The sequence below is a fragment of the Aptenodytes forsteri genome, unplaced genomic scaffold (genome assembly GCF_000699145.1).
Source record: "Aptenodytes forsteri isolate BGI_AS27 unplaced genomic scaffold, ASM69914v1 Scaffold108, whole genome shotgun sequence".
In the NCBI taxonomy this organism is placed as follows: Eukaryota; Metazoa; Chordata; class Aves; order Sphenisciformes; family Spheniscidae; genus Aptenodytes; species Aptenodytes forsteri.
Window position 1 is genome coordinate 4,403,679 of NW_008794448.1, and position 26,325 is coordinate 4,430,003.

General features: G+C 37.1%; 1 protein-coding gene across 1 annotated transcript in view; it reads left to right on the forward strand.

Annotated features, from left to right (window-relative positions):
• Positions 1–26,325, forward strand: part of NUBPL (nucleotide binding protein like) — a 93,234-nt gene that overhangs the window by 3,861 nt on the left and 63,048 nt on the right. Inside the window, exons 3-5 of the mRNA XM_019474885.1 lie at positions 918–1,065; positions 6,044–6,078; positions 18,355–18,445. Of these exons, the coding sequence (XP_019330430.1) occupies positions 918–1,065; positions 6,044–6,078; positions 18,355–18,445 (274 nt within the window). The remainder of the gene's footprint in view (positions 1–917; positions 1,066–6,043; positions 6,079–18,354; positions 18,446–26,325) is intronic.

The window sequence follows — 26,325 nt, forward strand, 5'->3', positions numbered from 1 at the left end:
TCAGTATGCTTGGGGGGGAGCTGCGGGGGGTGGGAAGCAGGAGGGCCGCCGTGGCCTAGACCTGCTCGGGTACCCTGGGGGGCTCTGTCCTGGCGGGCTGTGTTCAGCAGTTGCTCTGCGGTGTAGGGATAGCGGCGCGGGGTGGTCTGGGGCAGCGGCCGGACCGAGCAGAGGAGGGCGAGTCTCTGCCGGCTTTTTTGCCTGGACCTTAAGCCAATTCTGTGGAAGTAGCGAGCGGTCGCTCACTGCCTGTGGTGGTAAAATTGGGCCACCAGGTAGTACGTGGGACGCTGCCCGTAGAGATGCAGGCTCTGTCTGGTAGTCCATCCGTCCTGCAGCGGAGGGTCCGCAGGGTGCAGAAAAGCCGCCGTGTGCCTCTTGGTCTGAAATAACAGCAAAGTGGGAATTGCTCCAGCGAACCGGCACTAGTACGGCTGCCTCCGACACGGCTCAGGGGAGGGACGGCCCTCCGGAAAGCCGCCTGTGCTTCACCGGCGCCTCAGCACCTAGGGTTTCTCTTCCTTTGCTGTTAGCTGTATTTGTTGTGCTTGAAGCAACTGTAACATAAAAGGCCACTAGGTCTAGACTATTTTTTAAAGCTTCCAACTTTTTAAGTGGTGTTCTGGTTTACTTTAACACAAGCCCTCATTCTTTTTTTCTTTTAAGTGCTAAGATCGATCATATTTAACTGTGTGTGTAAACAAAATGCCCACTGGGGTTATTTTTGAGTAGGCCCCGTTCCTGCCAGCCTGCTTGCCTGTGAAGCAGGCTCCCTTTGGGAAAGCCTGCGTGCAAAACGTTTTTTTTGACCAGTAGTGAAAATTTCTCAGTGCGCAGGTGGGTTCTTCCCTGTCAGCTTTCTCTGCGAAAGCTTCAGGTGGGTGCATACGCATTCGCTTGCTTTCTGTTTCTGTTAGTCCTCAAGCTCCAGGGATGAGGCTCTAAGGGACAAACGCGCCCGGATCCTGTCACGCGGACTGCCGAAACAGAAGCCCATAGAAGGAGTGAAGCAGGTGGTGGTCTTAGCTTCTGGAAAAGGGGGAGTTGGGAAATCAACAACAGCAGGTAAGGGTTGTTTGGTTTTTTTTATTGTTTACTTTGAACATTTTGTAATACTTTGTAAGGAATATTTGGGCACTTGTTGTGTCATTACCTTGTAATTGAGTCCCACTAACTCAACCCTTCAACTCTGTCAAGTCCTGTTGCAGCCACTGAGGATCTATGTGGGTACAGAGGTCTTGGCTTTAAATGAGGTGCAAAACGAGCAGGCAGCTTTGAAATAGTATCTTTGTAATAGTGCAGTGCTGTCCTGGGACAGCCTGCTTTCTTAAGAGGCGGTGTGAGCTGAGGTGGAGGGATTGTATGCCGGTGCAGTGATACTGTTCCTCCTTCTCTGGCAGTGTAGGTGTGCCTGTACAGTTCTCCCCTGTGCTATGTCAGCATAGTCATGTGCTTTGTAGAGGATACTAACATTTAGAAGGTTTCAAAATCAGGTGTCTCTCCAATTTTCTCAACTACTTGTATAGGCATTTCATAAACAAAAGATGAAACAGTAGTTATAAACCACACAAATTGATCAGAGCCTTGTGAAGCATCTTGAACTCTTCTCTCAGCCTGACCATTAGGTTTTGAATTAATTTTTCTCTAACTGTGCAGTTCCTAGGTGGTAGAACAAGATAGTACATGGGTTACCAGTACTGCAGAAATTTCCTTAAACTTAAACAAAGATGACACTGAAGGTAAACCTCTTTGCAAAGATCTCTGTAAAGTGTTAGAAATTTGTTTAAAAATCTCTTCCTTAGCATCTAGGTTAGGAAGAGAGTCATCCTTTAGCTGAATGTTATCTGCTGTTCATCTCCATTTACCATGAATCACACATTGATGTAGCTCTTAATTTCTCATTTTGTGGTTTGTATTTCAGCCATGCTTGAAAAGGACTTGCTATCTAATAAATACTAGAACAGACAAACATGATATCCCATAGTGAGAGTAATTGTACTTAAAAAAATAAGTTGAAAGTATTTTTTCCTGTACATAGGATACACGTATATACTATCCTATACGTAGGATACACATTCCTGTACAAAGACATGCAAAGCAATCAACACCTGCTGTTCTTAATGGTGTACTTTCTGGTTGATGGTTATAATTCATAGGCTGTTTGTTTTAGGTTACTGAAAATACCAAGTATCTGTTTGTAAATCAACAGATTTACAAACTGCACATAATTTGAGCAGTAAATTCAGATTATCCTCCTCATGTCTGTAAACAAATGTGCTAATTTAAGTTCCGCTAACTGGTGTCTGTATGTAATTTGTACATATCTGTATGTAATTTGTACATAAAGTATGACACATGTATAAATAACACTTAAAGAGCTGAGAGTTCATACCCATGCATTTAAAAATAAAAAATCAGGGTTCAACAAGCATTAAATAAGAGAGTTGAAATGTAAATTAACTGTTCAGATGTTGCTGTATTGGACAGCCTTTTGTTAATGAATGTATTAATTTATAATATTGAGAAGAAAAACAAATCTAGATTCTTGTTTATTAAAATGAGAATAAATTTAATGGTTCAGATGAACAATTGAAGATCAGATAATTCATACGAACAAAAGTATTGCACGGTGTCATTGCTGAATGATGTACTTAAAATTATGTTCTTCATAATGGAGGTTTGTGGGGAACATGTTTGGTGACAACTCCACTGACTCATTTTGAGAGCAGGAGTTGAAAAGGAAGGAGGGTGGTACATATCTCGAATTCCTAAAGCACCACAGAAAGTATCATTAGTCTTACTGTCTGCATCTCTCTGAAGGACTGTCAAGGCTGTTAGTATTCTTTCCCCCAGTGGGTTTATGTTTCTATTGCACTGGATCTCCGTTTCAGGACAAGTGGATATGCATTCTGGTCAAGTTTGTCAGGGCTATTCCTTAACCTGTCTTTGTATTTCTGTTGAATAACTTTCTGTTTGTTGCATATAGCTTTCATATTGTATTCTCTGTTGCTTCTAGCACTTTTTGGTCTTCTGAAATCAATGTAGTCAATGATTAAAAGAAGAAATTGTGTTACAGAAAATATTTTTCAATGCATGTTTAAATACTTTGATTGGTTTTTGTTATTGTTGTTGTTTTTGTTTGCCTGGTGTAAGTGTTGTTTATGTTTCCTATCTCTTTCCTGTCAAGTTTCTGTCTTTTACCAGCATTCTGCTGTATTTACTCCACCTGGCCAAAGGTGGGGGTGTTTTTTGGTGTGTTTTTTTTGTTCATTTGGTGGTTTTTTTGTCTCTTCTGTCCCCTCTTTTGCATTACCTGAAGATGAGAGTACTATAGAAAATTGATCCTGGCATGAGAAGAGTTCAAAGCGTGGTCTTGAAAGAAGAGAAGTTTCTAATTTATTGGAACTCTTACTGTTGTCAGCTGTGGAAGTGGAATAAAATTAATGGCTGGTGTTCTTGCTCACATTTTGTTAATCCTGCAGTTTGAGGAAAATAAAACTACTGATACTACCAACTACCTTGGCCTTCAGACATTTTTAGCAAAGACTAACGGGCTGAGATTTTTCATTATTGTTGAGGAGAGCTGATAAAGTCAACACATGGTCAAATGATCTCAGTCATATTAACTGTGTTTTAATTTTTTTTTCCTCTTGCATGCTTTTATTCTGCATGTAGGATGTACTATTATTGAAACACACCCTTTCAAGGTAGGGGCCAAAATCCATCTATTCACCTGACCAAGCCAGACATAGGTCTGGGCTTTGGCAAAGGTGGTAATAGTATTTGTTCATGGTTCTTTTCCAGGGTCAACGTCATGTTTTTTGATTCAGGGCCTTCTCTACATGTTAAAATATTATGATAAATAGTCATAAACTGGTTATTCTATTTCTAAATGCCACTTACATTGAGATGTAAGTATTGAAAGTTATCTTTCAGAGAGAGTTCATCTTGGTTATCTAGGTGTTTTATTGATGGTGTAGATTAACCATGTCACAGATGTAGATACACTCAGCTGGCTCTGTATGTGTCTCATTTTGGGCCAAGAAATTTTATTTGTATTGTTAGCTCAATGTTCTGGGATTTCAGCTGTGCTATTCCTAGGACCAGTTAGGATTTGGAAGTTACAAAGTCAAAACTAATAAATTTTCCCAGACTTGTACTGATTTCAAGAAGACTAACTCTGATCTCCATGTGCATCATTCTTGATACTGGTTGGCTGGTTTAGCATGGGTGGAGATACTGTGCTTTCTTGGAGCCTGCTTTGAAGTTTTAAAAAACAATTAAAAAAAAAAAGTTGTATTGAACTTCTGGAATGTATCTGCCCTGCTCTCCTGCACCCCTGGTTATGGGATCTTACTAGTTAGGGCCAACATGAACGTTTAGGGTCAGGTTAGGTCCTACGTTGCATCTCTACGCCCTCTTGGAACTGTCGGTAATACAAAGACAACGGAACGCAAGAATCAGCTGGATTCAGTAGAGGACATGAGGTGTCCAGCTAGATGTTCAGCTAAAAAACTCAGGTTTTCCTACTATATTATTTCCACTGTCTCCCCTTTTTCCCTTCAGTAGTCGAATATCCTTTATTGAAGAAGTGTTGTGGATCATACTTTAATTTTCACACATGGTAATTGCATAGGAAGAAGAAAGATGTATAAAGTGGTTTTGAGACAGTGTGTGGAGTAACTTGCTGCGTCCTTTGTTCCTCTTCAGACATAAGCTGCAGTTGATTTTATTTTTTTCTTTTTTATTTATCATTGGTTTGCATATTTTTTCTCATTATCTGTGATTTGTAGATTTGTCTCCAAGTTTCAGAGGATGGATTTTCCTGTGATTGATTCAGGGAACAGTTAATCAAGCATCTGTTTAAATAGCAAACTGAAGAATAAAATCTATATGCTTTATCAGCTTAGGAGTAAGAGGCTGTGTGCTTCTTAGGGAGAGCTGTACAATTTTCCTTGTTAACCTCCTCACCATTTTGTTTAAAGGAACTTACCTTTCTCAATACTAAATTCTTTAAGCTGGGAATCTGGCTCCCCAGCTTGTTCTCAGTACCTTCATACTCTTCCAGTACGACAAGGCTGACCACAGCTTGTTGTTCTTAAAAGGCTTTATGGACTGACATACAGCAATGTGTAAAGAAAGCAAAAGATGTTACCCAAGAAAGAGGGGTGTGTGTGTTGGGGTTTTTTTTGTCGTGTTTCTTTTTAAATTTATTTTAAAACATGTTACTCCTTGGATTATAACAATTGCTATTTGGTTATACTGAAGCTTCTAGGAGATCTTCCAACATAATTGAAGCTGGTGAGCCATTAAAAGATACCATTTCTTACATGTTAAGTATTGATGGAAATGTAAAACCTGTAAACAAACTCACAGTCTTTTTAATTGCTTCATTCCGGTTTTCTGTTTCTTTAGTTGTTACAGATGCTTTCAGGGTAGATGAGACTTTGTTTTCTGACATAAAAATCACGTGAAAAGCATGCATTGCATCTTCTTCCAGAAAGTATCCACATTTAATATATCACAAGAAACCATAAAAAGGGGTGTGATCATCTTTCTGGTCACTGTACTATAATAGTTTAGGTCAATACTTACCTAATCTCTAGTTTTAAGAAAGTTCACTAGAAGCTGTGCTGAAGGTTACCTATGGTAGGGCTATTTTAGTTTTATAGTACAGTGTCCACTTTTCAAAAGTCAAGTGGGTACCTCAAAATATTTTTTTAATGTTATCCTTTGGCAAAATACTTAGATTGTATTTTTATTTTGCAGTGTCCTCTAGAAACTTGGAGTTTGCAAGTTTTTGCAGATTAGCTTGAGTTTGTGAGCCTGTTAGCAAACGTGGACTGAAATGCGGGTGCTGCTGCCACTTAAACTAGTAATATTGTAGAGGTGCAAGAAGCTAAGAATCAAGATGATGAATGCAATTATTAAGTGTGATGTATTTATATTTTCTCTTGTTAGAAATGATAACATTCTCAATATTTAGGAATTATGTTTTCTTGCACTTAACCTTTTTTTTTTTTTTCCTTCCTCTTTCTTGCAGTAAATATAGCCCTCGCCCTAGCAGCAAATGATTCGGTAGGTGAACATCTAATTTTTAGCCTTAATGTGAAACAAGTGTGAGTCATAAATAAAATTGTTACTGCTGGGGGCAGTCACATACGTTAAATCGAAGTATTTACTTTGACAGTTAATTTCTTTATTTGTTTTTTCACGGACTTATGAGTTAATATTAATTTGTTTATATTTTATCAGTACCATGAATGACTTAGTAGCTCTCATCCTTCATCTGGGTTTGGCTGTGTCCTTTCCCTTGTGTGTCTCTGAGTTCAACTGCAATTCTGCAAGGATGTGTAGACATAGTAGAGGATGTTTGTGCAGCTTGGAGACACGTAATAAATAATTAAATTCTATCACTTCAGAGCACTGACTTGGAAAAAATGTGAGTAAGTGCTGGATGGTGTCCAAAACATTTTTATAGCTCTAAAGATTTATTTTTTCCGGAGAAATTAATGTGCAATAATACTTTATATATAAACAGCTGAGGGAAAAAAGGAGCTATGTATCTTCCCTAAAGCTTGGAAATATATTTTTTGAGTGACAAAATATCATTGCCCAGTTTTGTATTGCTCAAACTACTACTTGGACTATAAATAGACAGTGGGAACCATTCAAGTGTAAAAACAACAGGTCTTCCTTATGTCCGCCTGCTGCTGTAAACTGGGAGTAGTTCCATTGTGCACATTTATTGCCACAGAGGTAAACTCAGAAGCAAGCTTCACTTCCTATGTAAGGGTGTATAACGCAGGTTTTGTACTCATAAAGCACTAATTAAAAACAAAGTATCCTCAAGTACTTTAATCTGGTAAATGTAGCATCTTTTTCTTGTTGTAAAAGATGAGTAAAAGAAAACAACAGGTAGAAGGAGTGAGGTTTACATGCAGTCTGTGCCCTTCCTGTAGGAATTTTGTAAAAGATAAAAAAAATTTCCATAAACTCAGTCATACTTGATAAGAAGAGAGTGTTTAAACCCGTTACATGAAATATGTACTGTTTGTAATGGCATCTGATCTTGATATTTCACAGTTTTTAATTCTGTGTTTTAAATAGGCTGCTGGAGTAATTTGATTGCAGAGAAAAATCTGTCATGTTGAAAAGCAAAACTGCTTGAATGGTCCCCTCTAATTAACTTTAAAACATGGCATTTGCTGTAATACTTTTACAAAATGAATGTGATCCTGCAATGTGATCTGTGTTGTGGCATGGTCATTGAGTAGCTCCATGGAAACCATGTCACCTGATCGTACGTAACTGTCTGTACCAGCTTAAGTGTTTTTAGGATTGTGCCTGATACTTTTCAAACATGCAGTTTTGTGCATTGTTTAAATTTATATTTAGATAAAGCATCTCTTAGTAATTGTCATACACAAGTGGTGGGATTATACCCTTTCGTTAGGAGTTAAACATCTGGCTTTAAACATAATGATGTGATACACCACTTCAGTAGCCCATTAAAACACTTGTAAAGCACACAAATAAGAGAGACTGTAGTCTAGAATGATTGAAGAGGTTGTTGCCGGGGTTATTTGTAAAATCAGGGACTGAGAAATAATTTTAAATGAAATCGAGCCAAGAAAGTTAAGTAAACATAGAATACACTAGTCATTTCTGATGTTATGATTATGTGGTGGTGTAAAATCGAAGGCCAGCATCTGGTGGATGTTAATCAATGAAGAGCAGCTGAAATCGATGAAATAGCTGTGACTTGCATGAACTGATGGTCACAATTTAACAAGCTGCTGCTATGGTGAAGTTGTGCATTGATGTAGTTATAGGTTAGAAAATATGAAATTAAGGTGGATTGAATAAACTCAACTCTATCTTGTTTGTTCATGCATTAATTTTTTTTTTTTTAAGATGATGATGGCATACATCACATTTATGTTTAACCTTTGGGCTTGAATTTGCTGGTGTGTTCATTTGTGTACTCCCATTGATTTCAGTTTACTAGTTTTGTGAGTCAGGGTTATGAAATGAATATCTCTGGGATGTTGATCCAGTCTGGGATTGTCCAGTGCTCTGAATTGTAGGGATCATTGCAATGTTCAGTTTTGTTACGGTGAAATAAATAAGGAGGTTGTTTTCCAGAGTCCATTGGTGCCTCCTGCTGACGTTTATAGTGAATGTCTTTGACCTCAGATATGCAGGAATGGACCTCTTCATTTTACTTCTGATAACTACTGATTGTGCATTGCTTTCCCGTGGTTTCCCTTCCCTTCGTTGCTATCGTAAGTTCACCTCTTTCTGAGGAAGCAGTAATGATTCTGTTAGTAGATCAGAGCTTCAGCAGCCTCCTGCAACTTCATTACAGTCCTTATGCCTCTTACAAGCAAAATACAGATTTATAGAAACTGATGCTCGAACTTGATGTACTGTTTAAAGGAGGAAAGAAAGGACTCGTGGAGAAAGATAGGTCACCATGACAATAAAGGTCTGTGCTTCCTTCATTAGAGACAGTCTGTTTCTGTTACAAGTTCAATGTTTATAACTAGATTTTCAAAGCAAGTGGTCTGCCGGAGCTAAATGACTTTTAAAATAATGTTGTCTTCTGATCTTTCAAGTGTTCTTTTTCTAAGATTATACAGGTCACAGACTATTGAGAACAACTGTTTTCTGGTAAGGGAGATCTGTGGAATATGCTTTCAGAGGAGATTAGATTAGAGTAGATTCTTGCTGCTTTCAGTAACAGCTGTGACATCTTATTGTTGTTTGATAGTGTCATAAGATGGAAGCAGATTAACAGTCAAAGCATAAAGGAATTTTTTGTCCTCTTGATAAAAGAAAGCTTCCTTCCATCTTCTCGTAAAAGTCTACTTTCTATAGCTAAAATCCCAAACCCTACTGTTTCTATGGATAGATAATTTTTTTTTAATATGGAAGCTTTTTCAGTTATTTTAGTGATGGTCTGAAGTATTAAGGCATCGACAGAGCCTTGGACATTGTCATTGGCGCATAGTGCTGTTGGCAGAGCTGGGATTAGAATTCAGGAGTTCAAGTCTTGCATGCTGGTGTTCAGTCTGTTTGGCGTATTTTTACCTCATGGTTACAGAGTAAATAATTCAAGACAGGATTTCATTTAGATGCCTAGATACCACGTCCAAGACAAAGTAGGGTTTTTTGGAGTTTTGTTTTGTTTTGGGTGTTTTTGATGCAAAGCCAGGGAAGCAAGCAGGGCAGCCTCTTATCCCTTTCTGGAATATTAGGCTTTTGGTACCCCGGGTTACCTGTTGTAGATGGATTAGTTAAGAATTGTATAAGCTCTTGTGCCTATGTCAAGACCTATAAATCTATACAGTGTTCTTTTTGTGTTAAGAAATAACTTAAAGTTTTACCCTTGTGTCCTGTTTTTAATTGCTTGCTTAGTTTGACAGCTGATTCTTTTCGTTCTTTTGATGTACCAGCAGTCAGTTGTGCTCCCCTAGGAGCACTTGGGAAGAATTTTTGGGTTTCGTGCCGGGACGATTCATATTCAGACAAGAATGACTATTTATGAAAGCTGCCTGGCCAGAGACGATTTATTATAGTAGAAACAAGTTGAATTAATAGATGGCAGCAATAATAGGATAGAGATTGCTTGTTTATGAACAGAGTATTTTAGTGAGCAAACACCAGCTGTGCATGACTAAGGATGGCGCAAATCCAGTTGGGAGGCCGCATGCTCGTGCTGTCACAGCGAGGCAAGCTCCCCCGTCAGATTTCCTTTGACTCTCCTTTTCTTTCCGGGGAGATTTACATTTTTCACTATAGGATGAAATGTTTTTTGTGTTGTGAAGGACAGAGGAGCAAGAAGTAAAACCATATGGAACGAATTAGCGTCTAAGCACGAGCAAGTGGCTTCTGCCTGCGGTAGTGGGGGCATGTGATTAAAGGCATCAGTTTTAACTATTCTAGCCTAACTCTGTGTCAGGGGATTATTGGGTCAAGCAGACCAGGACCAAAATTTGAAATACATCAAGGGTGATTTTATCTTAGGGAGTGGCCTTTGTTTTCCCGAGCAAACCCGCTGGTTGCTGAGCAACGTAGTATTTTAAATACAAGGCCGTCAGTGTTCCTGCGCCGCGGGAGGCGGCCGGCCGGCAGAGGGAGCGCCGGGGGGCGCGCGGAGCGCTGCGCCCCGCCGCGCTGCCTTTCACCTCGGGCGGTGAAAGGCCAAGCGCATTGTCTCGTAATGTAAACAAGGCTGGGGAAAGTTGGTGATTAGCTAAATGAAAAACGCTTACTCAAACAATATCACAGTCAACATGTCACGGGGCAGGTTTGGTTTTTTTTTTTAAAGCAGAAAACTCGTGTGGATATCTGCCTATTACACGCATACGTGAGTAAGAGGTTTCTCACAAATACATAGTAAGTTGTAGCATGGAAAGTATGTAGCTATGAGCGGAGTCTTCATGTGAATTCACTGTTGTGATAATAAAATTAGTTTTAATTATTTCAAAATGCGTGTTCAATCAAACAACACACATTAATTTTAAAACTACTCAAAATCCACCCAGCCTATTTTCTTTACATTCCAGCTTTTTTCCAAATATTTGGCTCCTGTAATTAAACTATTTCTCTACAGGATAGTATTTGACTGGTACATTAATAGATGACTTCACAAGGTATATACGTTTCTTTCTGGTAAGGAAAAAATTCCATGTGGGGGGAACAAACAAATCTAGAAGTATTTAGACAATAACGGGGCTCCTTCACTGAATAATTATAGCGTGAAGGCAAGTTTTGACCTGTTTTGTCCTCCTCCTATGCAGCTTTCCTAATTATTAGGGTTTGATTTCTAGGCATCTTTAGCTTCATGGCTTAGAGAATCACGTTTCTTTCTGGTAAGGAAAAAATTCCATGTGGGGGGAACAAACAAATCTAGAAGTATTTAGACAATAACGGGGCTCCTTCACTGAATAATTATAGCGTGAAGGCAAGTTTTGACCTGTTTTGTCCTCCTCCTATGCAGCTTTCCTAATTATTAGGGTTTGATTTCTAGGCATCTTTAGCTTCATGGCTTAGAGAATCAGAAGACTCTGATTGCTATAGATAAGGTGTTCATGCTTGTTTCTTAATGCTAAAAAGTGTCAATAAAGCTGGAGATGCCAGTTAGAATTGAGTGGGGTTATCTTGCAATGACAGCTCAGCTTCTAGATCAGCTGAGAAGATGAGAGAATAAAGCTTTAAAAATCTTACTGTTTTTCAAGTAAAAAATGAGTGAAATTAAAAATGTTTTTAAGCATAGGCCACTTAAAATGTTTTATTTTAATCAAATGACTGTATCCTTAATTTGAGGAAAGTAACTCTACGTGCAATACTTTAAAAAATTTTTACTTTTTTTTTTTTAATTACCTGCATCCTGAGTCTTCAAGTCATTGAAAGCCTAGTGCAGATGCCAGAGAGGCTGATGTGAAAGGTGGAGCATGTTTATAAAAATTTGTCATGCTGTGAAAGCGGTGAGGCATCTTGTAGAGATGTAACGTTTGGGATTCTGTTTTGGATTTTGGTAATTTATTTTTAAAATGGTGCTGTATTGAATTTTTTTTTTTGCAGTAGGATACGTAACGTGCAAGAAGGCCAAGCAAGGTTGAATTACTGGTATCTGATTATTTAGAACTCTGACTAGGAGCTACTGCAGACTGTTGTGGAAAAAAATGCCAGAGAAGTTCTGTAGCTGACAGAAAATTAGAAGATCTTCAAATGAAGGGAAAGGGCTTTTAAATCAGTAGAAGAGTGAGTGTTTAAAACAAGTCTGTGTTTCTAGGATAGAGAGTGAGAAAACTGCAGTGGTGCTTTTTTGGCTTTAATCCAATTTACAGCTAGGCACTTAAATAGTGTGCAGCTGAAAGAGTTAGAGAATTAGGGATTAAAAGATGGCTATTCAGTGTGTCAGTATGTCAAATGAGGAATCCAGAGCCTATCCTGATTTTAAGTTCCCTTTTGTCCTATGTGTTGCTGCTTGCAGTTTGAGATTAGCTCTAAGTCTATAATGACATTAAAAGGGTAAATTTAGAGTCCTGTGGTGGATTAAGAGCACCAGCTTTAAAAATAACTGGCACCTTCACTTAGCAAAGCTGGAATTTCTGTCTTTGGTATGGGCTGCAGCTGCTGAATATTGGGAGCGCCTCTAATGTAGGGAATCCTTCACCGTATAGAACAAGGATAGCTCATTAACCTGTGCCTCCATCCCTCCCAGGCTGAACACCAAGGGAATTCTGTTGGTCTGCAGAGTTTACTTCCAAGTAAAATATCATCCGCTAATGTCCAGTGGAGTATATATATGCCCTACCAAGTATGGAAAAAAAGTCTCAGAAAAGATGAGCAAAAATGAAATTAATGCTGTCGAAGAGTCTTTGGATGTTTAGCAGTAACATAGGCTATGTTGATTAATAGCTTCGTAGCAGCTTTTTGTGAGCCGATTTTTCTCTTTTTTTTTCTTTCTCTCTATTGGCATGAAGTCTTTTATCAGGCTTGTTCCTCAATAAAGCATTTGGCAACTTGGAAGAAATCAATGAATATCACCAGATTCTCCACTGAACACAGAAGTATGTGTGAAGGGGTCCTCTGTCATATATGAATGGAACTGGTTGCATTTGGTTGAAAAATCTGTTACTGGAAAACGTAATTGATTTCATAGTTAATATTACCTGAAAGACAAAGAAGGGAACCTACATAAAGAAAGTGTATTGGAGAGACTAAATAACTCTTTAAGTGTCTGCTAAAACAGTTAACGGGAGAAAAGATATGGATCATTTTGTCATTAGCATGGACCTATGTTATCTGTACAAGGACCACGTAGAGTATAACTCACCTGACTAAGAGAACAAACATAATAGCAATTGAATAATTTTGAATGTGCATAAAGAAAAGCAAAGGAGGCAAAATTTAGAGGATTTTTACAAGACTTCTATTTGCCAGTTTATAGAGGGACTGTGTCTAATATGACCTTCAACAACTTTATTTTTTTCTCCCAAAAGGATTTATTACAACTAAGTTCAGAGCTTGAAAATCATTAATTCAGAATACAGCTATCTTGCAGATTTCTATCGCTCACAAGGCAGTGGCCAAGTTCAAAGGCTAAACTGAACTTTTATTATGTTGAGAATCTTGCCAGAGAAGTTAAAGGAAGGGATCTTTTTAGCGAGGTTATCTATGCCTGTAATTTGTACACTGCACAAAATGAAGCTGTAGGATTCTCATCTTTCAGGGATATATGCAAGAATATCTTCTTTATCTGTTGATGTAGCATTTGGTTTTCTCGTAAATACAGAATCTATACCTGGTGACTGTGAAAACTTATTTTCATTTTTTAGTGTAGGTGAGAGAAGTTTCTAAATTGGAATGACAACTTTACTGTATTTGTACTGGGGTAAGAGATGCAGTGATTATATAGATGTACCTTATCCTGAATATTTGTCAGAAATCTTTAGACAGGTCTAACTGGGCAAATTAATATCTTGTTGAGAAGATTAACAGTAGTGAAGTAAAAAGGATGATGTAGTCAGTGATGTAAAAGTAGAAGATGAAGAGGAGTTATAGTTCTTTACCACAGTCCTTTATCCTGTAAATGTGGGTTTGGGTTTTTTTTTTTTTGTGATCTTGAGCTCACCAGTGATCAGATGAGACCATGACGGCTGGCACCAGTATTGCAGAAAGAGCAAATCCTAGCAGTAGTTAGCCTATGCTAGAGAACGCTAGCTAGAGAGGGGGGGGGGAAACCTTAAAAGCATTGATTAGAAGGGAAATATGAACATCTATGAGTGTTTAAGTGTACTTTTTGCTGAGTAGACCGAGAGAGTACTTTTGTCTTTTCGTGTGCCGACAATATATTTATTTCTAATTTTGTGTTCTCTCTGCCTGATGGAATATTGATAAGGATCTTGATTAAGAGGGCCACAAAAATGATCAGGGGGATGGAACACCTCTCCTGTGAAGAAAGGCTGAGAGAGTTGGGGTTGTTCAGCCTGGAGAAGAGAAGGCTTCAGGGAGACCTTGTTGCAACCTATCAGTACTTAAAGGGGGCTTATAAGACAGATGGCGGCAAACTTTTTAGCAGGGCCTGTTGCGACAGGACAGGGGGTAATGGCTTTAAACTAAAGGGGGGTAGATTTAGACTAGATATAAGGAAGAAATTGTTTATGCTGGGGGTGGTGAAACCCTGGCACAGGTTGCCCAGAGAGGTGGTGGATGCCCCATCCCTGGAAACATTCAAGGCCAGGTTGGACGGGGCTCTGAGCAACCTGATCTAGTTGAAGATGTCCCTGCCCATGGCAGGGGGGTTGGACTAGACGACCTTTAGAGGTTCCTTCCAACCCAAACTATTCTATGATTCGATGATCTTACTGAAGAGGTTGATAATTCTGCATGTGTTACTTTAGTATAGTTTTTCAAAGTAGCTTGCCATATGTCCAGTGACGTGGAAGTACATGATTAAATCATATGGGAATGGTTACATTGTCAGTTACATCTTCAGAGTTTAAGCTGTTTAGAACTTGCAGTTAGGCAACAAAAAAATACAGGTCTCTAGAAAGTATTTTCCAAGTGAAGTAAACTTGAAGATTGATTCAAACTTTCTTCCCCATTTGGGCAGGTGGAAGGAAAAGGACAAATATTAACTTGAGAATAGCTGTTTTGAACTTGGTTATTGCTCTGCCAGCTGGAGAGACAGAATGCTGTTTGTTAACAGCACAGGATAGAAATATTTTCATAAGGAGAAAATGCAGCCATAAGAAGACAGTGAAGTTGTATTACCTGAATCCTTTTCCTGCAGAATGCCGAGGGTGGCTGTAGCAGTGGTATGTGCTGTGCTCTGAAAAACACTTAGAAGCAGGTGCACTTTGACATGCTTGGGTGTGCTTTGACTGCTGCATTTCTGTCTGCATAACCCTAATATTACTTAAGAAAAAAAATGATTCCACATCAGTATGAAATGTATATGCATATGAAAATAACGTCAGAGGATATCAGAGGAATCCTAGAGCTTTTTTTTTTCTTAAGTTTTCTTGGCCCTGCTTGTGATCCCCTGTAATATATTCCTTCTGCCCAGATGTTCTTTTTTGCCTTGTCTGATGTTATGCATATTCTTTAGGATTTGTTTTCATATAGCAGTACTTTGAAAGATGTGCTGATTTTTATGAGGTGTGGGTTATATGGGTGAAAACACCATTTATCAAAATTTAATTTATTTTTTTTTATTATTGTAACTCCTGCACCTGGATTAAGCTTCACTCAGCATGAGAAGTATCTGGTGTTGGTAATTCTGATTAACAGTTTCATGTCTTAGCATCCCAGGTTATACACATTATTTCATCTCTTGGGGATTTAAAACATTGAAAATGCTGGAAGAGATGATCTGGACTGTGCTGTGCCTGTCTTAAAAGATCCCTTGGTAGCTGCCATAATGCTTTTCCAAGATAAGTAAACCTTGAGTAAAGGGTTATTATTAGTATTCTAGGGATGCTTATGTACTGCAAATGCAGGGGTAGTTGGGAGAAACAAAACTCAAAACCATAGCTTAGCGGGACAGTGCTTTCTGTATAAGCTGCTACTGTTAGGCAGTGTGAACTCTTTCTACCTAACATGTTGAATTGCTTGGTGGAAAAAAAAAAAACAAACAATCTATCTTAGGCTGTCTTTAGTGAGGTTCTGCCGGTGACTTAAAGGTTTTCTGAAAGACCTTTCTCCTATAATCCTGTAGAAAGCACCATGCCTACAGGAACGCTTGTGCTGTCATTAACAAGAGTTGTAGAAACTGGAGAATCTGTTAATTATTTTCCTGTTTGAAGACAACCATTTTATTGAACCATATACATGAACAAAAGCAGTGCATCTTGGAAACAGGCATCTTTCTTACTCTGGAGGAAGCGTGTAAATTTTTTTGAGAAACTGTCAGGTTTATTGTATTAGCTTGAAACAAAGATCAGCTTTGTAATTTGGAGTAGTAGCTGAATTTGCAAAGTCCTCCTAGATAACTGAGGGATATTTTTTCTCCAGTGTGCATGTATTTATTCTTCATTTCAGGAAATTTGGCACACTCGGAGATACACTCCTGCTGACTCCTAGGAATAAGTGGACCTGTGGTGGTGAAGATCTGACTACGCCCGGGAGATCATGAAGTCAATCTAACTAATTTAGATCATCCTAAATCTTCAGTCCTTTTAGGTTGAAAACAAAACTGTAGTGAGTTGTAAGATCATTTGTAGTTAGTCAGTCAATGGATAGTCACGATCCTTGTTGGGGGGAAAACCCTCAAAAAGTTGAGGGAAAGGATGTCAGTCAGGTTTAAAACACTGTGTAGGTTTTTCTGCAAATATTTACTTTCGTTTGAGAAGTAATTAGGTGGCACAGCCCTTGGATGATGTTTTGATGGGTTCGATTAGCTGCTGACACAGATAAAGGGACTGAGTCATGAATCTTTCTAATCTGTTAAAATATGCATTTTGTACAAGAACAAAGAAGCTCTAATACTGTTGTTGATGTCTTTGAAGTCTAACATAAAAATGGGTCTTTTCAATCTTTCTGAAATTGCAGCTTTCATACAGTAGGCAAGAAGTAGAATAATTTGTCAGAGTAACTCCTGAACCTTTTTGTAATAGCTTTCACAAGATGTTATAAAGAAAGTAATATCAAAATATGTAAATGAAATAATCCATGTAATTACATATGGTTTGCTCTGTTTAATAAAAAGTGTATTGAATAACTAAACCAAAATTTCGTTGATTTTTTTAGTAAAAACTTTTTTTTGCAAAGTGCATGGTAGATCACATATGATAATGCATTTTTTACTTCTCAGTTGTAAAATCTAAGATGCATTTGGCTTGTTTTAGGTAAATTTGACACTTTAAATTGCTCAGCTGTTAAGGGTGTCTTCAGGGTTCACTATCGACAGCTTAAAAAAAGAGAAGAAGAAAAAAAGAAAGCAACTCCCACAGAAAAACAACCCCCCCAGCCCAAATTATTATATATGTTGTAGTAAAAAGGGTCAGTCTTGCTTCTCAGGTCTCTAGGCTTCTGTGATTTAGTTTCTTTATCTTAATTGAATTTCAGATTTATTTAGAAGTGGCCTGAATACCTAGGTTTTTAATCCAGCTGCTTTTCTGTTTTAAAAAAAAACAAAACAAACTGATTGTGATGCCACAGAACATACTTCACGTTTAGAAATCCTGTTCAAGGGTAGAGATGCTGTATACACTTGCATTAGAAGCCTTGTTATAGTCATCTTCTAACCAGAAACTTGATAGTTATCACTGAGTCTTTGTCTTCTGCTCCATCTTTCCATCAAAACTGTGATAATAGAATGGCTTAATATATGATACCAAATTACGAAATCTCCATCCAAAAAATGAAGCACACATTTTGAAACACTAACAGTGAAAGTCTGATTCGGCATTGTTGGAAAAGCTCCCATTGCTGCCTTAACCTTTCAAACAAGCCCTTAAACATACTTGCTTGCAATTTTGCAAAATGTTGAATACAGTTAGCTTTTTATATTAGAGAAGCTTGACGTTCAGCACTTTAAAGGGCTTGCTCTTTACTACTTAATTTGCAGAACTTGGTAATTGGTAGTGTGTCTTGCCATCTGTAGGAAAAGTAGTTTAATTTCCACAAAATATGTATGTATATCTATAAAAAAGCATATAGAAATCTTGTAAGCCTAGACTACATAGTTGAAATAATTTTTATTTAAAGTTTATTGCCTAATGTACCATATGTAGTTGAATAAACCTATTTTTTAGCATTCTTTTGTGTAAATGCATTTGATTAAAATGTTATGCCTGCTTAATTGGCTTCAGAGACATGCATTTCAGTATTTTCAAGCTGTCTGCAAAAGTTTACTCTGGCCACTTAAATGGAAGAAAAATGTTTTTTATATTTTTTACATGCCTTGTAGTCACTAGTATAATTCAAATTATATTAATTCAAATATATTTACAAACATTGCTTTTTTTTAACAATAAAATTTGATATCTTTTAAAAAAAGTTAAGATATTTCTGCATAAAAGTACATGGAGTAGAGAGAACATTGCTTATAATGTTTGTTAATGTAAAGTCTGTGGTCTACATTGTAAGTAAGAAAATGTGCAAGTGAGGATTATGTGTATTGAGAATCTAGATTTTGTGAAGACATCTTGCTCAACCTGTAGAGACGTTATATTTCATGCTTCAATTGCAATTTAGAGAGAAAGAAAACAGTGATAACATGTCTAAAATCAAGATTGTATTTTTATGGGCAGTTATGAAATTTTGCTCAACTAATAATTCATAAAGGAAGACAGACATTTTGACAAATACTTTTTTTTTTTGTTCCTTACACAGACAAAAGAAGTTGGTTTACTTGATGCAGACGTATATGGACCTTCAATTCCAAAGATGATGAACTTAAAAGGAAACCCAGAATTAACACCAAGTAAGTGGAAGTGATCTTTCTTGCTGTCGTCTGCTCAGGGATGAGCATGGACCACTCCTTGGTGCTTCCTTGGTGTGGCACAGAAGGGACGCAAACAGAAGATGAAGTCTTAGTGTTTTGGGGTTTTTTTTGGTTTTTTTGGGGTTTTTTTAGTAATGAGGTTGCTTTCAAAGCTAGCTTGTACAACTACGAGCATATTCAGGGTTCTCTTTTTTTTTTTTTTTTTTTTGGTCCACAGGCCTTGGGAGTTTCATGGATTATTACTAGAGACACTGGAAAGGGTAGCTAGGAAAGGAAGGTTATTGTCGGTAGTTTTAAACTTGATATATAGGATCCCCCTACAGAAGACCTCCAAATTAAAAAATAAACCCCACTAGTCTAGGAAAAAAAAAGACTAATCTAGGAAATAAGAGAAGGATCATTATAGTAGCTTGTATAAAATGTCATTGAAATGATTGTGTTTGGTCTCTCTTTCTTCAGCCAAACATGCCAGGCCACTTGATTCGTTTTTATTTGAAGTTGTGTGTTTAGGAATGCAGTGGTGGTGACTTCACTACCACAAGGTAAAGATAGTAGACAAAACTCCTAATTTTCCTTCTGCTAGGAAGGATTCTGGTCTGGGGGAAAGCAAATTCAAGTAGGAGAGTCTGGAGAGAAATAGGAAGACCTAAAGTAGAAAGGTTGCATCAAGTCTGTTTACCTTTCAGAAAATTAACTTACACCCAGGCCAACCAAGGGTGAAACTGAAGAATGGCTTTATCTTGATACCCTGTTCATGTGATGCTTGAGTGTAAGGGAATGTGCTTTTTTTGGGGTAGTAGGGACACTGAGGTGATAGGATTTGTTTAATGCTTTGTTTTGTCCATCCTGTAATAAAGTGCATGTAATTATAAAAATTAAAAACATATAACCACAGACAAAAACGGTCCTACACTGTAACACCTGGGCTACACATCAAAAAGTACTGGGATCCTACTGAAGAAAGTACAAACTGGCAATACTTGTTGGCAGGGAGGGATCAAGGACATGCACCAGTTCAAATAGGATGTAAAAGAGCTTCAGTGAAATAATCAACTGTAAATACCCATTAATGTCTGTGGGCAGTAATTGCTAGGTAAAAGGGAAGTTAAATATTTCTTACACTTCCTTTCATGCCATGATCTTTGTTTATTTATCGTAGAATGATAGAAGAGTTTGGGTTGGAAGGGACCTCTAAAGGTCATCTAGTCCAACCCCCCTGCCATGGGCAGGGACATCTTCAACTAGATCAGGTTGCTCAGAGCCCCGTCCAACCTGGCCTTGAATGTTTCCAGGGATGGGGCATCCACCACCTCTCTGGGCAACCTGTGCCAGTCTTCCACCACCCTCAGCGTAAACAATTTCTTCCTTCTATCTAGTCTAAATCTACCCCCCTTTAGTTTAAAGCCATTCCCTCTTGTCCTGTCGCAACAGGCCCTGCTAAGAAGTTTGCTGCCATCTGCCTTATAAGCCCCCTTTACATGCTGATAGGCTGCAAGAAGGTCTCCCCGAAGCCTTCTCTTCTCTAGGCTGAACAACCCCAACTCTCTCAGCCTTTCTTCACAGGAGAGGTGTTCCATCCCTCTACATCTACTCTGCTATTGTTGTAAAACATCTGTTTGTAACTGATCTTAATTTGTGCATGTGTATGGGTGTTGTAGTGGTGGTTGTTCTATACATTCTCACTTGGTATAAAGCGTGCAGAATGAAACAGTGCCAATATCTTTAAAGGGTGGTTATTGAGCTTGCGACGTTAGCCTCTGAAAAATTAAGTGACAAACTTAGGATTGCTTATATAATTAAAATTCTGTCTACTTATGCTTATACCCTGTACTCTGGATAAAGAAGTAGTAACGTATTTCCATATACGGATGCACTGCATGTTCTTATACAGGCAACTGTCAAATTGAGTATTTTCTACATTTAAGTATCTGGCTTACAAATACAGACTTTATTTAGATTAATTTCTAAGAGAGGAGGAGAGTACTTGGTTTTATTTGTTGGGCTTCTGTTTTGTTTTTTTGAAGTCAAAGGCTAATTCTGTTGTGTAAGAAATAAATAACTGAACTCTTTCGTGTATCGTCAGTGGAGTTTGACTTCCTGATACAAATTGAAGTATTCTTTCATTCTCTTGTACTTTGGACCCTGTTGAGGGTATATGTCATACAGGCTGTGTTTTCCATACCAGATTTTTTTGCTATGAATTTTGCATTTGAAGTGCATTATGCAATATGAACACAAAAGGAACTATGTTGCGGTGTTCTTCGTATCTCTCCTCTCTTCTTTTTTTATGTGATGTTGACTTTTTCCTTTCCAAAGGAGATCAGGTAAAAATTTGATTCTCCATTTTTTTTTTTTTCCCCCTCACTGTCTGAAAAATTGATTAGATAACTTTGAACTTCTTATACATTTTGCTATGTATTTTTTCAATCCATACCAAATTTAAATCTATGTCACAAGCCACAAGTAAGCAGCAAGTTGTCCAGTCTATTTCATATGGTCATACAAATTAACTTGCTAGGAATGCAAGAGCTTAAGAGTATATTCAGTCAGATATTAGGGCAGCTCAATTTTGTTTGTATATAAATTTCAGTGACTGTAGATATTTTGGGTGTACAGCTGAGAATTCACTATAAGCTTTTGTCTTAACATGTTTTGAGTGTTGTTAAAAATACAGAATTCAATGTAATAGAAAGAAATTGGAGGATTTCCCTGAATTGAAATTGCTGCTGTTGACTTGTAAGCACTAACATTTTGATCGCTGAAATGTATTCTTTCTACTTCTGTGTGGAATGTACAAGCAAGTATTATCAGGATTTAAGAACATACTTTATTTTTTAACTGACAGAAAATGAATTTGCGTACTTCAAAAGCTTGGCACATTACTCAAGTCTACTGAGAAACTCATGTAGTAATTCAGTATGAAGGATAACAGGATAGAATTTGTATTTCAGGAATTCTGTTCACTTCTCTGTGCACTTTTAACTCTTGAGTTGATGAAGCTGTAGAGTAATAACAATGAAAGTGCTGGCAAAGTAGCTGACATTAAGATTATTTCATTGTGAAAATAGGAATTTGGAGGGCGTAGGAAGCTTTAACTGTGAACTTCAAGGATTTCTTTAATGAGTGACAGGTAGGATAAGCTTGCAAGGAAGTGATCCATCATAAGTGTATATATATGGTGCATATATATAGGTGTATATATGCATGTATAGATATAGAAATATATATGACCCTTGTATTTTGGTATAATGAGGTTAAGTGTTATTTTCCAATTTCTTACTATATTTTCAAGAATAAAATGTAATCTCTGAACAAATACTGTTTTGTACAGTAATTGAGTAAACCCAGGCAATTCTGTGATAAAGATGTGCATTAACAATGTATACGTAACAATAAGTCAATTAAAACCATTTTTTTAATAGCATAGCAATTGAAAATTATGTTTAAATTCTATTGCTGTCTTCAGTGTGAGGCCTGGATTTGAAAATGAATCAGTAGAGTAATCCTGGGAGGTTCTGAGCACTCTTGCACTCTTTGATTTCTATTTTTTTTCTCACATGTAGCAGTTCAAAAGGGATTAGGGATGCCTGGTACCATACAGAATAAATCTGTGCAATAATTATTACTTCTGAATAGAAATTATTATAGTTAAGCTATAATTTAAGTTTTCAAAATGAATTAGGAGTTCTTAGTGAGGAGAGAGTCTGTATAAATGGAAGATACTCCATTAATTTAATTTTGCAAACTGTAGTACATTGGAAAGTCTGCTAACATTTAATAGGGTGACATTCAAAATACTTTAACTAAATGGTCAGGGAAATATTGGTTAATAAGTTCACAACTGAATTTAATTAGCTAATGGAGGATTATCTAACTATGGAATAAATATTAACATCAGCTACAATATATGCACAGTGCAATGCTTATAGCATAAGTAACAAAAGCATTACTTCTATTCTTTCCCCAAATAATTTATTTAAAAGCCGTTTTCTGGCTTAGTGAATGGCATAATTACATTCCCCCCCCCCCCCTTTTTTTTTTTTAAATCTGCCATTTAAAATATTTGGCAGAGAGTAAAAGCTATTATATTGCCAAAAAGATATTGCCATTTTGCCAGATAAATATAACATTTCTTCACTTAATTTAAATGCTGCTGAAGGTTTTGGTGGGCTTTTTTGCTTTATGACAGTTGAGTACTCTCTTAATATTTCAGAGCTTTGTTGCCGTTTTATGATATCCTCAGTGTCTTTTTCATGTCTTAATAAAATAGTACATTCAAAAAATCAGTAGTGAGCATCTGTTTTTAAAATTTGGAATAAAAAGTAATTTCTGAGAGTAAGCTAGCAGTAGTTGTGTCTGGCCCCATTGAGTCTAATAATATTGCAGGAGCTATAGAAATGAAATTACTGATAAAATTCTAAAGTCAGAAATGGACACTTGCATTTTTTCACTGGGACACATTTACATGTCTGCTACTCTTTAGACTGTGATAGCAGAATTCCATAGCAGAAAATGATAATTCAAAATAGAATCTGTTGTGACTGTTTAAAGATGTCTGCTGGAAATAGCTGTATCAAGGGATTGTGGTGCATCCATTTGAGGGTTATAAATAGAAAATTTGGAGTGGACTAGTTAAATAGGGAAAATGTTACATAGGTAGGGTAGTTACTAAGGTAAACATGAAGAAGTTTCTCGATCTGACATAAGGGTTTAATTTTAAATGTACAGCTTGTATTCTGAAACAAAGTTATCTTTATCATGCTTTACCAGGGGAACTGCATCATGATTGATTAAATAAAAACTAAATTTGATTCTTTCAAAAAAAGACATATTTGCTACTGCTGTTACCTCTTGATTTGTGAACAAGTGATTTTTAGATTGTGTATAGTCCAATGGTATGCTTTACTGATTCTATTTTGAAAGAAGTCTGAACTGAAACCCTGTGTTTTACTTCTGGTGATGTCTTCTCCCAGTTTAACTGGATGGCTGAAGTAGAGTAGTCCCATGGGTCTTACATGTGACAAAATAATAATTCAGAATGTTGTAATTAGTTGTGGTTTATATTTTGGAGGCTCTTTCATACGTGATGTCGTAGTTGAAAATGAGAAGAATACTCAAGTGTTAAATATTTTATTCTGGACCTTGACTATTGCCCTCAAGCCTGTAACAATTAACCTCAAACTGGATTAATTCAGCTATTGTTGAGTTCATTTGTGGAAAAAATTGATTACCTTCACTTGCAAGGGAAAGGAGGTGGAGGATACCCAACTCTGCAAAGAATTATTTATAGGCATGAAGTTGTTAGCTGCTGTGTAAAAAAAAAAAAAAAAAAAACCAAAAAAACCCCACAAAAAACCCACAAAAAACAACAAAAAACCCAAAAAAACCCCATATTTGAGGACCCTACTGAGAAGCTCCGAAAGCAAGCTGAAATTTTATAAAAAATTATGAACAGATTGAAAATGTTATTCTTCATTATACGTAAATTCATATTTACAATTACAAAAAATGTAAGGCAAAAAAGTATAAGATGAGAAATACAGTGTAGTAATTAAAGTCTCTGACGGAGAGCAGTCTTTTTTGGGTAAATGGCAATCAAATTTTACTAAATGCTATTGCAATATAAATTACTGAAATACTTTAACCTGAAAAAATACATTTCAAGTACTTGAAAGCAGAATTGTATTACTCTTCATGTTGTTAATCCTGCAGTGCAGTAATTATAATGTCTTCATATGGATTATGGCTAGCAAATATTCATTACATCATAAAGTTTACTCTTAGAGATACAAATGGTTTGTCTGGTTCAGCTTCTATACAAATTGGAATTAAATTGCAAAATGGTTTTATTATAGTAGCATGATAGATACACATTTCATTGTACATACATAAACAAAAGAGATGATTCATTTTTTTGTTTGTACACTGAACACATTTACATTTTTGCTTATTTCAGGGGAATAAATGTTTCCATCCCTCTTCTCTGCTAGAAGTAAAATTAAAGAACTGTAACTAGTTCTGAAGTTTCTTAATATTTTTACCTTGCAATTTCACTTTCATGTTTTTTTCTCTGTGGGTTTCTTGCTGTATTTTTCCCTCTTTCCTTCCCCTTCTCTACAGTACGATGGAGTGGCTTTTCAGAATAAAGAAATGAAGTGGAATACATCAAAAATAGAAAAAATGTATTTTAATCCTTTCCGTATAGTGACCAGAGGCTAAAAGTGACAGTTAAGAGTTTAATAGCTAGCATTTTTTTCCTTTGCTTTAGTTGATGGTCATAATCTTGTAAAGTACATCGAACTTCACTTTACAAATGGTGAAATTAGAATAAAATCACAGGAGGATGTATGAGGGGATTCATATGAAATGCAAAAGGGAATATTTAATATACACAGAAACTTTTTTTTAAAGTGGAGAATCAACAAGTTTACTGTAGTTTTCATCTGTCATCAGTGTCCAGGTGCCTTTTTTTTTTTTTTTAAATTGCACATAATCCTTTGAGCAGTTTTTGTTTCCGTGTCTTTTAATATGTGTTTCTTTTTTTGGGTCTTGATTACAATATTGAACCTAAAAAGGCTGAGTCGACTCAAATGTATTGAGTCCCTAGTTAACTGGAATGTTTTTTGAAGTTAGATCTTGAATTGAAGGTAACGCGCAGGGAATGTCTGCCCCTTGGGTTCCTGCTTCTCCCTCTTCTGCTTGACTGTTGCCTGTCACACTGTTATGTGGCCGGGCAGTCCCCCTCTCACAGAAGCAAGTCAATGCTTCAGATAACCTGAGCCTTCCCAGAGGTTTTGTGTGTCAGGACAGAAGCCTTGAACTGAACGTTGTATTACTCTGCTTCGTTCCTCGTGGGTATAATGAACTAAAAGAACCCGCCCAAATTAGGCTAATAAAGCTTTTGATCCACTATAAATAAACTTTTTTGGCTCCATAGGGATCTGAGGGCTTTTCAAAATGTGGGTTATTTTAGCAATTGTAAGGAAGACATTTGAGATGGAAGGTAATGGCAAGATACTTAAAACTAGTCCTGTGTTACTATTCTAAACCTAAAAAGTCAGCAATGCTTTAAAATGTAACAAAGATATGACTAAATCACTGTGCTGTTTACTTGTGCCAGGCTTGCTTTTGAAGTGTAGTCTTCCAGCAAGCAATTAGTTCTTTTGCTTTTAGGTGGGACTGATGAAGTCATATCTGCGAAACAGTTCTGTTAATGAAAAAGCTTTTACAGAGCTTTGTTTCCTCTGCAGTCTATCAGGAGGAAAAAAAGTGGAAAACCTGCTCAGGTAGTGGGGTTGGTAGACTGACTAAATATGAGAAGCAAATCTGTTGGAAAAAGTTGTGTTTCTTTATGCATTTGTTTCTTAAAGTTGAACTGTGAGCATTGAATAATGCTCTTTGAGTCTCATTGCTAGTTTGCTTTGGTTTAAGTATTTGTGATGTCTTCGTGGTTAGGTAACATTGTTAGTGCAGGGTGTAATGGGAAATCACAGCCTTTCTTGTGTGGAGCTCTTCAAGCTTAAAATACAAATTGCAGTATTTCTGGGGCAATCCTGCAAATAAACTTGTAACACAGTGTGAAATCAAGCTTGAAGTCTCAATTAGTCTGTCACTTGCCATAGAATATTCTGGGCTTCTGGCATAAGCAGTTAAAACAATGATTACAGTTAAAACAATGATTTAAAATTTGTGACTCTGACTAACCTTCTTCTGGTGACAGCATCCTCTCCCCTCTGGCATAAGTTGGTGTCTCTGTGTTTTATTGCAGGATACCCTGGGGCCCTGTTGCTATTTGTAGCCCTCCCCTCCGCCACATTTCTTTTCCCTTTACTGCACTATGGGTGGAATTCACTTGCTTT